At 53.2% G+C, this 13,378-nt stretch overlaps 1 protein-coding gene across 5 annotated transcripts in view; it reads right to left on the reverse strand.

Moving 5' to 3' along the window:
* Dnmt3a (DNA methyltransferase 3 alpha) overlaps window positions 1-13,378 on the reverse strand; it is a 113,821-nt gene that overhangs the window by 28,339 nt on the left and 72,104 nt on the right. For 4 of the 5 annotated variants that reach the window (XM_052746023.1, XM_052746022.1, XM_052746021.1 and 1 more), the window contains exons 5-6: window positions 11,508-11,551; window positions 10,942-11,088 (exon numbers count right to left, since the gene is read on the reverse strand). In XM_052746023.1, coding sequence (XP_052601983.1) covers window positions 10,942-11,088; window positions 11,508-11,551 — 191 coding nt within the window. Of the gene's footprint in view, window positions 1-10,941; window positions 11,089-11,430; window positions 11,552-13,378 lie in introns of those variants that run through there. The other variant, XM_052746025.1, reaches the window with a different exon arrangement.

A 13,378-nucleotide genomic window follows, 5' to 3' on the forward strand; every position in this document is an offset into this window, starting at 1 on the left:
CCACCACACCTCCTGGGCCTTTTCCTCTGGTCACTGTCTGACTAGGTCCTGAGCTGAAATCAAAGCAATGGACAAGCTGTTCCCTGTGGCAGAGAGCAGAGGGTGGGGGCTGGGAAGCCTGCTTCCCAGAGAGTGCAGAGAGGTGGCAGCCCAGACAGCTGATCCAGGCTAAGAGAGAAATCCATCCTCCAAAGTAAAGCAAAAGGGTCACCATGGCAACCATGGGTGCCAGCCTGATTGATTCTAACATAGCCAGCCCAAACCTGGACCTTGCAACAGAACCTTGTCCCCAGCTCAGAACAACAGCAGCATTTGGCCCTAATGGCACACAGCCTGCCCCCATTAGCCAGATCCATTTCCTGGAGCCAACTGTGAACCTGCCTGAAACACACCTACACTAGGAGTTGAGTCTGGAGCACCTGTAATAGCCAGGCAGGGGGAGGGACCCTGAGGAGGAGCAAGAAGGTAGAGGAGATGAGCTGCCATGCGTCTGTTCCTCACAGCCTAATTGTGTGCCCAGGACCCACCACACATAAACCACAGCCCTCATTCAAGACAGCATGCAATTAGATGGTAAATTATGTGGTAGTGATGCTTCCTACATGTGCTGAGGGAAATCAGAGGCTGCCAGAACCAGCACAGGCAGGAAGATTCCAGGGATGTCTACCAGGAATAGACAGAACCTCTAAGCTTTTAGGGCAGGACGGGCAGGTCTGGAGGTCACCTGCAATGGTATTATCTTCCTGGTAGGGATGGAGGAAAGATGTGAGAAGCATGGGGTTAGCCACATACATTTCTCCTGGGAGAGGAACAGCGGCCTAGGGCTGCTGTACTTGAGGGGATTCTCATTGGCAGCGTTTAACGCCGAGGCTAGAAAGCTAGGAGGCCAGTCCTTCCTTCTCCCTCACTCCCTGTCTCGCACATCCTGGTTTAGCCCAAGCATCCATCCCTGAGCCCTCCCTAGCTCCCGATCGATCCTCTCAGACATTCCTACACTCGCCTGTGGGCCCCTGCTTTCATCTTCCCCGCGCCTCCCTGGCCAGACATCTGCCTACTTTCCCTGCAGCTCTAGAGCCAGTCCCCAAACCAGCCTCCTTTCCTGACTGGCACTGTCACCGGACGTCGCCAGGCTCCTAGGTCTGCGGTTCCACTTCTGTCTACGTCCAAGGACCTGGGCAAGAGACTGCAGGGACGAGGGGAGGCTGCGTTACACAGACCCCGGCGTCCCTTCCCCCTAACCAGAGAAAATCAACAGGAGGTGCGTGGGGTCTGAGACTGGACGGGGTGTGACAGTGATGACAGGCTCCTAAGTGGCCGCCTAGCTTCTCTAACTCGTCTTAGGGGACTACAGGACATCATCTGCTCAATGTAGATGGGATCAAAGGAAGCCCGAGGGGCTGAAAGACTCAGGACAAGTTTGCTCAAGTGGTGGATGTTGTCACCTTGGAGAAACCTGAGGCCGCAGGGAGGTGTTAATCACACTCAGCAGGGAGACTGGGTCAAGAGGAACCCCGTACACTACCCTCCCCCCACCCCTTCCTCCAGGAAGTTCAGCCAAAGGGGCAGAGGGACCACCATTCTGATTCAGGCATGCAGAGTTTCAGGGTCCAAAGAAGAGAGGAGGAGCCTGAGCAGACTAGCTTGGCTACCGCTGAAAACAATAGGCAGGCCTCCATCTCCATCCGAAAGAGGACATTGAAATCAAAGCCTTCAGTCCTTTCCGGTCTTCCTACCCCCAGGGTTGGAAAGTGAGAGCCGCAGCCGCAGTGAACCTTCCCATCACCCGGAAGACCCGAGCTGTCACTCAATTCCCCAAGGCCATTCATCCGCCCCAGGCAGTGGTGTTTAAACAAACAGCTCCAGGTGACCCTAGCGCTCGGTCAGGCCGCCTGGTGCAAGTGATACAGCACTGGGGGCTCCGGGCTAGCTTTAGTCCTGTGCGGACCAGAGGCTGAGTGCTTCTCAAACATTAGTGAGCCCGTCCCCCCGGGGTTTGGGGTTGATACCCAGCCTGCTGAGCCACGGCCCCAGAGTCTAGAGCTTCAGTGACTCAGAAAAGGTCCAGAAGCCTGGCTCTGGATGCCTGCGAGGTGACTGAGGGCAGCACACACTTTAACACACTGGTGGTGGCGGCGGCGGCTGTTAGACCATCACTCCCGTCCCAGCTGACCTCACCTTCTGGGCTCAGGTAATCCTCCCACCTCAGGCTGGCACCTCAGGCTGGCACTGGGCCTGTGGGATGGACAGCACACCGAGCTGAACTCTGCCTCTGGCCAGCACCCTCAAGATGTATAAAGTAAGCTTATTAACTGCATGTTCGCCGTCTGAAATCCTCACCCCCAAATTTCCTTGCAGACAGCAGCGAGACTTAACTATACAGAGGACTGAATTGTTTTTTTCGGTCCAGCCCATCTGAGCTGGCACGCAGATAGACAGGTGCCGCCGGCTGGCTAATACAGGTGGGGGGGGGGGGAGGGAGGTGGCGGTCACGTGACGACGTGGAGCGCCGGAGCAGTGTAAACAACAAAACTCCACTCCTTGCAGCCGACGGGAGGTGTGGAACCTGGAAGGTCAGGGTGAGGGGCTGAAGTTAGGGAGAGCTCTGAGGACAGCCGAGAAGGGGACTCAGGCGGGGTGGGTGGTGGCTCACACCAATAAGCCTGGCACTTTAGAGGCGGAGGCGGGAAGAACAGACGTTCGATGTCACCCACATCTATATAATGAGTTCAAGGCCAGCCTGAACTGCCAAGAGACCCTGCCTCAGAATAAACAAAAACAAATGAAGGAATGCTCCCCGGCTGGCCCAGGCAGTTCTCAGGGAAGCCGACGTGTTGGCGATGATCTGCTTCCAGCAGCTGAACGTTCCTGTTTCTCCCTGTCTTGGTCTTGCTTTGGGTCTGTCTGTCTGTCTATTTCTGTTGTTCCCCCATGGTCACTCACGGGCTTATGTTAGCTGCTCAACAGCAGCTTGCCCCAGACCAAGCAAAAAGCACAGCTTCCAGAGGTAACCCCCCACCCATCACAAGAACTAAAGGGAGAAAAATGAGTTGGACTCGCCTTAAATGAAGCCTCCCGCGTCAGGCCCTGAACCTGCCCTTCCTCCAGGACTCTGATCTCACCTCCCTACATATCATTATTTCTCCTTTCCACCTTTTTTGTGGGTGGTTTATTTTGTTGTACCTGGGCATCATTCTGTAGCCCAGGCTGGCCTGGAACTCACTCTGCAGCCCAGGCTGGCAGTTCTCTCAACTCTGCCTTTCCTACCTGACCCTCGGTAAAGGTGACACATGGTACCCTCCTACTGGCCCTGCCCCTGAACACCGTCTCATGGAGCCAGCCCCCTTACACCACACCAAGGGTTGGCATGTTAAAGCGCATGCCAGGTTCTCTCAGCCCCCAGCTGCAGACTGAGCCTAATTTCTCACTGCGGCAGGAAGGTCCCTGTGATCTAACCAGCAGCTTCCTCTGTTGCATCTCTTCTCACATACCCTCCCTAACCCTGTACTGCATGTTTCTTGATGTCTGCCTCTCTTTGCCCATGGTGGTTCCTTTTCTGAATCGCCGTAAATTAGACTTGGGGATATTCTCCACGGAAGCATTCTCCAGGAAGTTTTCGTCACATCCCCCAGGAAGCTGTGGTCGTCCAGACCAGCGTACAGAGCACCGGTCAGATCTGGTCTACCTAACACAGCCTTGCTCAGAGCCTTCCGGCCTCCTCCACCAAACAGTGTGTCTCTGAGACAGGGACTGAGTAAATTTGTCTCTCTGGCCACCAGCACAATAAGCTGTATCTTTAGTCAATACTGAGTTAAGGTCCCTTAACTCCCCCTACTAGAACCTGAGTCCCTTGGGGAGCTACAGAGTCCAAGCTACAGATGTCTCCCCCCAGGAGCAGACATCACTGGGACCTCTCTGGTCAGTGGGCAAAAACTTGTGGTTTTGTTTTTGTTTTTCGTTTTTTGTTTTTTTTTTGTTGCTTTTTTTTTTCCTGGTTGTTCCTTTTTTTTTAAAAAAAACAGTCTCACTTGGCCTAGAACTCAAGGTAGATCAGGCTGGCCTAGAACTTGCAATGCTCCTCTTGCCTCTGCTGAGATTGCAGGGCAGTATGCATCACCATGCCCAGGTGTTTGAGACAGTCTCCTGTAGCTCAGGCTGCCTTTACCTCCCAAGTGATAGAATTAAAAGTGAGTACCATCATTCTTGGTTTGTGCATCGCTGGGGATAAACTGTATAACAGGGCTTCCTGTATAACAGACAAGCATTCTACCCACTGAGCCACACCACCTCCCCTCCCCCACCCACTTTCTTTTCTGGGTGTTTTACTATGCATCTATCTGTGCTCCACATGCATGCAGTGCCCATGGAAGTCAGAGAGGGTGCCAGATCCCTTGGGACGGGAGTTATAGTCTGTTGTATGCTGTCATGTGGGTGCTGAGAATCGAACTTGGGTCCTCTTGGAGGAGAAGCCAGTGCTTCTTCCCCTGGCCTTCTTTTGGGATTTTAGTTATTTTTATTTTTCAATTATGTGCGTGAATGTGCAGGTGGATGCAATAATACATGTCTAGAATTCCTGGAGTTGGGCAATCTACTTCTATCACGTTATAAATCAGGAAACCGATCGACTAATCTGGAGCAGAAAAGACTGGAAACCAGGCTTCCAGAATTTCATTCCAACAGTATCTTAATCCGGTTTAACAACCTCAGACACAGTCTTGAGGACACAGCAAACCAAGGGCAGGGCTAGGGTACTGGGGAGTGGTGCTGAGGGACCGGTCTGAGTCCACAAAGACGGCCCTGAGGGTCAGCCCAGATAACAGGACCTAGGGAGAGCAGCAAGCTAGAGGCCTCCCTTCTGGATTCAGGCCTGGACTTGAAGACAATGCACCAGAGAAAACTAGGAGAACCAGGCCAGAAGTAGCCTGAGAAAGGGAGTTGGTTTTGGCCGGGGGACCCTCCTAAGGCCATTCATGGCTCTGTTCTAACTAACCTGGGACATCTTTTCGCTCTCTGTAGGTATGTGGAGGTCAGAGGATAACTCAAAGGAACTGGATCTCCCCTTTCGCCGGGAGTTCTAGGGACCAAATTCAGGGCATCAGGCTTGGTGGTGCAAGTCCATCACCCAGGACTATCTTGCTGTCCTGATAAAGAAATTTCTTATAGAACTGGGGGTTCAGTTGAGTGGTAGAACATGTGCTTAGAGTGCACACGTAGGGGACACTGGGCTCCGCCCCAAGTATCAAGTCAAACATAACCCATGTCAGGATATGCTTCAGGTCTGTGGTGAGGTTAACGCTCTGGGCACAGGCTGGAGGTCAGTGAGGCTCACCCCCTTCCCCGAGGTCATTCTTAGCTGGAGCCAGCCGCTATGTCCTGGATACATTCACTACCCCTCACCTATTTTCTCATTACTAAAAAGTGGGGGCTGTTCAGAAAGCTACTCCTTCTGTGCCCAGAAGTGAATGAATTCTCCAGTGTGCAATCTCATACCTTGAGCTGGAGTCCAGCTTGGGCTGCCTAGTGAGTTCCAGGACAGTCTGGGCTACAGCGGGAGACCCTGGCCCAAAATAAACAAACAAACCAGCCCAGACCAAAGCTAAGTCTTTTGCACCTGTAATCCCAGCATTTCAGAGATCGTAACAGAAGGATCAAGAGTTCACAGCTCCAAGAGTCGTTTCAAGGCCACCCTGGGTTAACTGAAACCCTGTCTCAAGACAAATACCAACCACCACCCCGGCCCATCCACTTATCACAGTGGCAGTCCCTTTTTGACGTTTTCCACAGCCCAGGCACGAGGGTCAACCTAGGAGGCTATTTCTGATTATGGCCTTCACGGGAGCCCCTTTAAAATGCCCTCAGCCTTTTGGTAACATTTTGGTAAAGCTGTCGCAGCTGCAAATGTTTCTATGCTCTCCAGGGTGGTCAGGCACTGCCCCAAAGCAAAAGTTGGGTGTGGCAAGCGTGACAACATCCGGTCAAGTAGCACCCACGCCACGGGGCTGCTCCTCTGCACTTAACTTTATTGGTCTCCATTGGAAACTGCTCAGAAGATCACAGCTTGCTTACCTCATCTTCCACAACCTCTCACACAAGGTCCCCCCAACTCAGGGGGTGCAAAGTGATTGCTTATTAAATGGCATATGGCCCAGCAAGAGGTGACCCTCTAGACACTCACAGGCTGTTCTTCCGGGACACACAGATAGCAGTCTGTCACAACCGCAAGTTGTAAAGCCAACGGAAGCCACACTTGTTAAAACTCCCAGAAACAACAGCAGCAGCAGCAGCACAAATGGTCAATAAACATATGAAAAGATAACTTAGCCTCACTTGTTATTTGGGAAATGACAATTAGAATCATAACAAGACACCGCTTTCCTACCCAGTCTATTAGCAGGGTACAGCAGCTAAGCTAGCTGTGGTGTAAGCTGGAATCAATGTGGCCCTTTTCTAGCAATTTGACAGATTTTGTAAAATGCAAAATGCACACTCCTTCCACTCGGATTTCTCTTTCTACGGGTTTGTCTTGCGGAAACGCAGAAGCACAAAGAAGCAGGCTAAGCCTGGCATGCATGCAGACCTTGCTTCAGTCCCCAGCACCGCATAAACTGGTCTGGAGACGTACAGCTATAATCCAGGCACCTAGGAAGTGAAGGCAGACAGTGCTGAAGCTTGCTAAAGTCATCTTCAACTACACACCAGGGTTGAGGCCAGCCTGGGCTACCCGAGACCGCCCTCACACATACCAAGGATGTTTTACGGCCACAGTATGACATAAATGGCCAGCAGTAAGAGCCTGGTTAAATAAAATCATGGCACTCCATACAGTGGAAATATAATAGTAATTATGTGGCTAAACCGGCCACCTGATTGGAAGTGAAAAAAACCAAACTGTCAAATGAAACTACAGAATGCTTCCACTCATAACAACACAAAATTGTGAGTCAGTGTTACATGCTTAGACATACAAACAGGAAAAATTGGCATGTATGCACCAGACCTCTCAAAGTATTTTGTTATCTGTGCGTGCGTGCGTGCGTGCGTGCGTGTGTGCATGTGTGTGTGCGTGTGTGTGATTTCTGAGACAGTACCTTACACTGTAGCCCAAGCTAGCCTGGAGCTCACTAGGCAACGCATTCTGGCTTTGAACCTGTAGTCATCCTCCTGCCTCTGCCTTCTGAGTACTGCTCTGATCTCAGGCTGCACTCTTATGTCCAGCTCTAGAGCATATTCAAAGAATTAAAATTGTATGGAGGGAGACTGTTTGAAAATAAGAATGTGCTTGGGTGATACTTACATAATTTATATAATAATAATTTGTATCGAATCATCTGAACATGGAGGCTCATACCTAGAATCCTAACCCCGGGGAAGTAGGCAGAAGACTGCAAACGTTCAAGACCAGCCTGGACTGTTTTACAGAGTTCTGTCTCAGAAACTAATAAAAACAGGAGCCAGCAAGATGGCTCAGCTGGGTGGAGCATCCGCCTGCTAAGCCTGATGAGCTGAACCTGGGGCTTGTGGGAGGGTGGGTGATCAGATCCACAAGGGTGCTCAAGCTCTACATGCACTCCGTAGCACACACATGTACATATAAACAAACTCATTTGCCTGGGGAGGTGGCGCACGCCTTTAATCTGAGCACCTGGGAGGCAGAAGCAGGAGGATCTCTGTGAGTTCAAGGCTAACCTTGTCTAGAGAGACTATGTCTCAAAATAAACAGCAAACAAGTTCCTGTCCATGCCAGCTCTAAGAAGAGCCTTAAAGGCTGTATGTTCTTTATTAATCCATATACTTCTGTGTTTAGGAGTCTTTCCTCACGCAGCCCACTTCAGGCAAGTCTGTCCAAGCGGAGGGCTTGGTGTTGAAGTCTAAAACCCCAGCATTTGCACAATGCCCCCTGAGGCCTAGGGACAAAGCCCCCCCTCCCCTTCAGGAATGTAATGGTTTTATTCCTAGCTGGACAGCCTAGGGTGGGGGCAGGGTGCACCTAAGGGCTGGGGAGGGAGGGGAGACTGGGATTCTTTGGCCAGACCACAGATTGTTACTATCACAATGCAATATTATCTGATAAGCATAAGGATACAGGAGCCAGGGCCCAACCTTCAAGCTGGGAGCCAGAGAAGATAGCAGATACCCTAGAGCCTGGAAAATGGGAGGCCTGCTGGAAGTGATTTAGGATCGCCAGGGTGAGTCCTAACATCCACCACCGAGTCCAATCACTGGGCTGATTTTGGAGGTCACAGGGTTGAAACATTGGGGAACAGCCAGAATCTGTCTATGTGTTGGGTTGGGGGCACCAGGGAGCCGCCATGGGTTCTGTAGCAGAACTCAGTCATTTACTACATACAGCAGGGCTGGCACACAGAAGACAGCAGCCTTCCCCTTTCCAGCAGGAAGTCCCATTCAGAGATGAAGGAAATGGCCAGTTTTCCTTATCACCTATTTGAAGTTTATTTCATTTGTACAATTTTAAGTTATTTATTTTTTTAAAAGACAGGTTTCACTTGCTATGTAGACCAGGGCTGGCCTTTGAATTCAGAGACCCATCAGCCTTGACCTCCGGAATGCTGGGATTAAAGGCACAGGCCACCTTCAGGAGTTAATGTTGGGCAGGTGAAACGTATGGATCTTACCCAGGAGCTGAGAGGAGATTGATGAAGGCGGAGAAGGGAGCTTCTTACTTGTGTATGGCACTGGGACCCAAGCCAAGGCAAGTGCTCTCCCACTGGGCTACACCCCTAGCCCCAGGAAAGGGACTTTTAGGGTGGGGAGCCTCCTAGGTGGGGCAGACGCAGGGCGGGGAGCCAATGGAAGCTTCCAGCAGGCCACACAAGCCCTTCAGGCTTGAGCCACACACTTCCATTCCTGAAAAATCCTGGGAACTTCACAGATGAAGTCATCTCTTTCGAAATGCTTCCCTCTCTCCTCCCAAAATTCCAGTTCGTCTTCTAAAAGCCCAACTCGGCCTCTTGCTGATGAATTTAGTCTGAGGCCTGCTCAGAGCCGTGTACTTTCTGTAGGTCACTGAGCCCACGGGGCTTCTGGCAGAGGGCTCAAAAACGTGCCTGAAGGAAGTTTCAAAGCAGGGGTGACTATTGCATCCCATCCAAGTAGCCAATGCCGGCTGGTGGCATTGCCTGGGATGCAGGTGCCCTTGTGGCGGTGGAGGCATGGAGGGTGGAGGGTGGGGGTGGGGAGGTGTGGTTAGGAGTGGGAGTTAGATCTACAAAAGCCTTTCTAGTCAATCTGCTATATTCGGGAAATGAAGGTGGGTTCGGAGGCACAAATGTGATCCCAGTACTCTGGAGGTGGATGCGGGAAGATCAGGAGTTCAATGTCAGCTTTAGCTACATAGCAAAGAACAAAAACCAACAAGTAACCCCTCCCCCAACCAACACCCCAAACCAAGAAATGCAGGTAAGCAGGTCAAGAAGAGGGGACCCGAGGAGACCTGAGTCAAGGGGGACAAAATATGCTGCTGAGAAATGCAGGAAGTATAAAATTCAGGGGCACCAGGAAGGCCCAGGGAAACAATGTCAGAAGCAAAGGTCAAAGGCTAAGGAGCTAAGGTGAGCCTTAGAAGCAGGTGTGTGTGTTTTGGGGTGGTGGTGCTGCTGGAGAGCCAGCTTAGCAGTCATGAGCACTGGTTCTTGAAGGCCCAGGTTCGGTTCCCAGCACCCACATGGTGGCTTGTAACTCTTATAACCATCCATAACTCTAGTTCCAGGGGATCCCACACCCTCCTCTGACCTCTGTGGGCACCAGGCACACATATGATGCACAGACATGTATGTAGGCAAAACAGTCATACACATTAACTAAATCTAAAAGAAAAGAAAAGAAATCCAGCCCAATCGTATCATTTTCTGCTTCGTAGTCTGGAAAGCAACTGTGTTTTCCCAGCAGTTAATCCTACCCTGTCCCCTGTCCGGGTATGGCATTTGGAGCTAAACTCTTTAAGAAACCCAAACTCTAATTGCATTCTGGCCCCATTCCCCACCTGTCCTGGGGGTCTGTGACCAGTCAAGGATGGAGGGATGTGTAGTTACAACTTAAAAAGACCCGTGGACCTAGCCGCTCTAGAAGTCACAGAGTTCATTTCATTGCTAGGAGGAAGCAGATTTTGTTCTGACTTCATAGGCACCTCCAAACTGAATCAATGTTTTCCACTTTTCTGTTAACACTTAGCGTCCAATGGCCCAGACACACTTTCTCTCCAGGTCTCCGGTGGCTCCCCAAACCTTGCCATTTCTGCACAGGAAACTCTGAGACCCTGCCTCTCTGCCCTCTACTGCGCAGGCTCCGCAGACCTTGTTTTGTTTGTACCTTGGTGCCTGTAGCCCGACGTCCAGCTTCCAGCTCCTTGGCATTGAACTCTTGATCCCAACCACTAGTCCTCCCAACCCCAGAGGGGGTTGACCCCAGAATACTGAGGAGGGATTCGAGCAAATACAGTCATCACCTTGTGTCCAGGCCACACCTGACAGTGTCCTTGCCACTGCAAGTTCTCCGGCCTTCCCGTCAACACGCCCTCGATCCTATCACCAAAATGCGGCCAAAGCTGCCCTGTCTCCGCCGCTGCCCCCTGCACCCGAGCCAATTCTCTCCATGGACGCTGTCCACATCTGGACACTCTGAGAATGGAGATGCCACCTGGGTGTCACCGAGCCTTTAACCCCCTTCAGTTCTGTCCTTCTCGCCCATCAGAGCATCGACTCCACATGGGCAGGAGCGCCGCCATAGGCACACACTACCTCATCCACAGCTAGCACCCCCCAAAACACGAGAGGACAAGTGAACCCCCCTCCCCCCGCCACTGCCTGGTAGCAGGTTTCTAGGAATTCTCCGAGTCGACAGCCTCAGCGACAGCCTGACAGGAGCCGCTAGAACCGAATTCTGGTTTGCCGCTCTCGAATTCGGCACCGGGGACAGAAGGCATCTCACCTCCCTTTTCCAACGTGCCAGCCACTCGTCCCGTTTCCGTTTGCTGATGTAGTAGGGGTCCCCTGCCTGGAAGGTGAGTCTTGGCATGGGCCGCTGACGGAGGCTGGACTCCCAGCCCAGACCACCCCGCAGCCGTCCCCGGGATCCCTAGGACAGAAGACAGACAGACAGACGTTAAGGTAGGCATAGGTACCCCTGCCGGGTTTGCCCCTCCTAGAGGGGAAACGGAGAGGGGTCACTCATCCCAAACAGAATACAGAAATTCTGGCTCCTGGCCAGAGGGGGTTGACCCCAGAATACTGAGGAGGGATTCAAAGTTGGTAGCCACACGTGAACCCAGCAGTGAGGGGAAGTGCTTGATCTCTGGAGGGGGATGAGCTGGCTGCCTGGCTAGGGGACTTCCAACCTCCACCCCCACTTCCTCTCCTTCTCACAAAGGGACACCAAAGAAGAGGCAGGGACCCACCCTCGGGCCCCCCTCACACACACTCGCCACAGTCCGTCAGAGAGGTGGCTTTCTTCTAGAATCAGGATCCAGAGCCCCTGGGGGTGAGGAAAACACTTGCCTCCATTTTCATGGATTCGATGTTGGTCTGCTTCTGTTCTTTGCCTGTGGAAAGGGAAGCACAAGGAGGCTGTGGCTCAGAGGAGCCTGGGGGGAGGGAGGGAATCCTAGCGTGTGTCGTCCATGCTGGCCTACCAGGTGCCAGGCTGGTGCCAAGGACCCAGCACGATGTCTGGAGCAGAGAGGTCCTGGCCCAGGTTCCAGGCCCAAGAACATAGGAATAAGAAAAAAGTCAGGGGCCTGGTTTCTGGCCCACGGACCCTGGTCCCAAGTACATAAAAAGGGACTTCGAAGTAGCCACCCTCCGCTGGTGGCCTCCGGCCCTCCTTCAAAGCAAGGCGCAGGAGGGTGGAGGGGCAGAGGGGGGCTGGACTGAAGAAGCCAGGCTGTTCACTTCTTTGCGTGAGGTAGGAAAAGGTGCCCAGCCGTGGGCAATGGGCCAGCTGGCCCAGACCCAAGTGAAGCATCTCCGTCTTTCGAGAGTCTCTCTTCACTATAAACAGCTCTAAATAGTATGGCTCCATTATTAACATGTCAACTGTCCTCCATTCCTGGCCCACTCTCAGGTCATCAAGGTCAGTCTGGATTCTAACTGCCCCGGGATGACCTCCCTAACCTCCGCTGTGTCCTCACCAACCAAGTGATACATGATCTAAAGACTGGTGTGAGCAACTAGGGCATGGAGCAGGGCTTGGCATACAGTAGGCGCTCAATATGCGTCGGCATGCCTCCGCCCCAAGGGATTTCTCCTTCCCTGTTTTTCTGGCTTTTCTCAAAGTTCCTGGACTGGGCACTGATTCCAGTTCCAGGGAGGGACATCTGGGCTGGGAGCAGCAGTGCCCACAGCGCCATCTTTAGGGAGGACTCTGGACTTCTCTAGGCCCGACATGCGGGCAGCTACAACCTTCCTTTCCGCTCTGGCCTGCCTGCCCAGCTCCTCTCCCAGCCAGCCCGGCTGCAGCCAGCTGGATGGCTTCTCCTAGCAAGTTTCGGCCACCTTTCACCTGGGTGCCTGAATGCCTTTTTCTGAGGCTGAGAAAATACAGGGCTTGGGCCCCCGGAGCAGGAAGGTCACTAAGGCTGGTTCACTCACGTCGCTTGGTGGGTAAGGGGAGGAGGGGGGGTACGGGAGACAAAGAGCCCCAAACGGAAAAAAACAGCCCCTGCTGCATCGCCTAGCTCAGGAGCGGAAACCACCCGCAGCATTTACGGCTCTGAATTTTTAGCCTGGACGGTTTCCCTCTTGTTACCAGACACGACCTGGGGTTCCTCTCTGCACCTGCCCAGAGCGCCCCACAGCCACGTGTGCCTTGCTCCCATCCACAGGGGTGGGGAGGAGGCAGGGAGAGCAGAGCCCCTGCCGGACACCCCGTGGGCTGTGGACCCTGTGGGTGGGAGGCGTGTCGCTGCTGGGCCCCGTGGAGGCGGTGCGTGGGAGGAGCGTGGTGGCTGTCACCCGTGTGTGGGTGGGGGCGTGCGCCCCTCCCAGCTCAGGGTCTGTGGTTGGCCTTTTAAGGCATGTCTCACCCGTCACACACCTCTCCATCTCTTCCTCCACGGCCTCTCTCCCACCGCAGTCAGCTCCCCACTTTCCACGGGGGTTCCCCCTCACGCCTGCCCCCGGGGCCTCCCACCTCTGCGACCGGCCCCTCCCTCAGACCTCGGTGCTCGGCCCAGGACCCAGGCTGCCAGGAGGGGGCGCCCGCCCTGGCTCGCATTCCATGCTCCTGCTGAAGCTGCAACAAACAGCTTGCAGCAGCCATGCAGCAAGCTGAGGGTGGCGAGTGAGGCCCCCAAGCTGGCCCACGGGATTTGGACTGTCTACTGGGACCTAGGAGTTTCCTGAATACCCCACCCACCCACCCAAAAAAC

The sequence above is a fragment of the Peromyscus californicus genome, unplaced genomic scaffold, assembly GCF_007827085.1.
Source record: "Peromyscus californicus insignis strain IS unplaced genomic scaffold, ASM782708v3 Scaffold_1__1_contigs__length_55948999, whole genome shotgun sequence".
NCBI classification, from domain to species: Eukaryota; Metazoa; Chordata; class Mammalia; order Rodentia; family Cricetidae; genus Peromyscus; species Peromyscus californicus.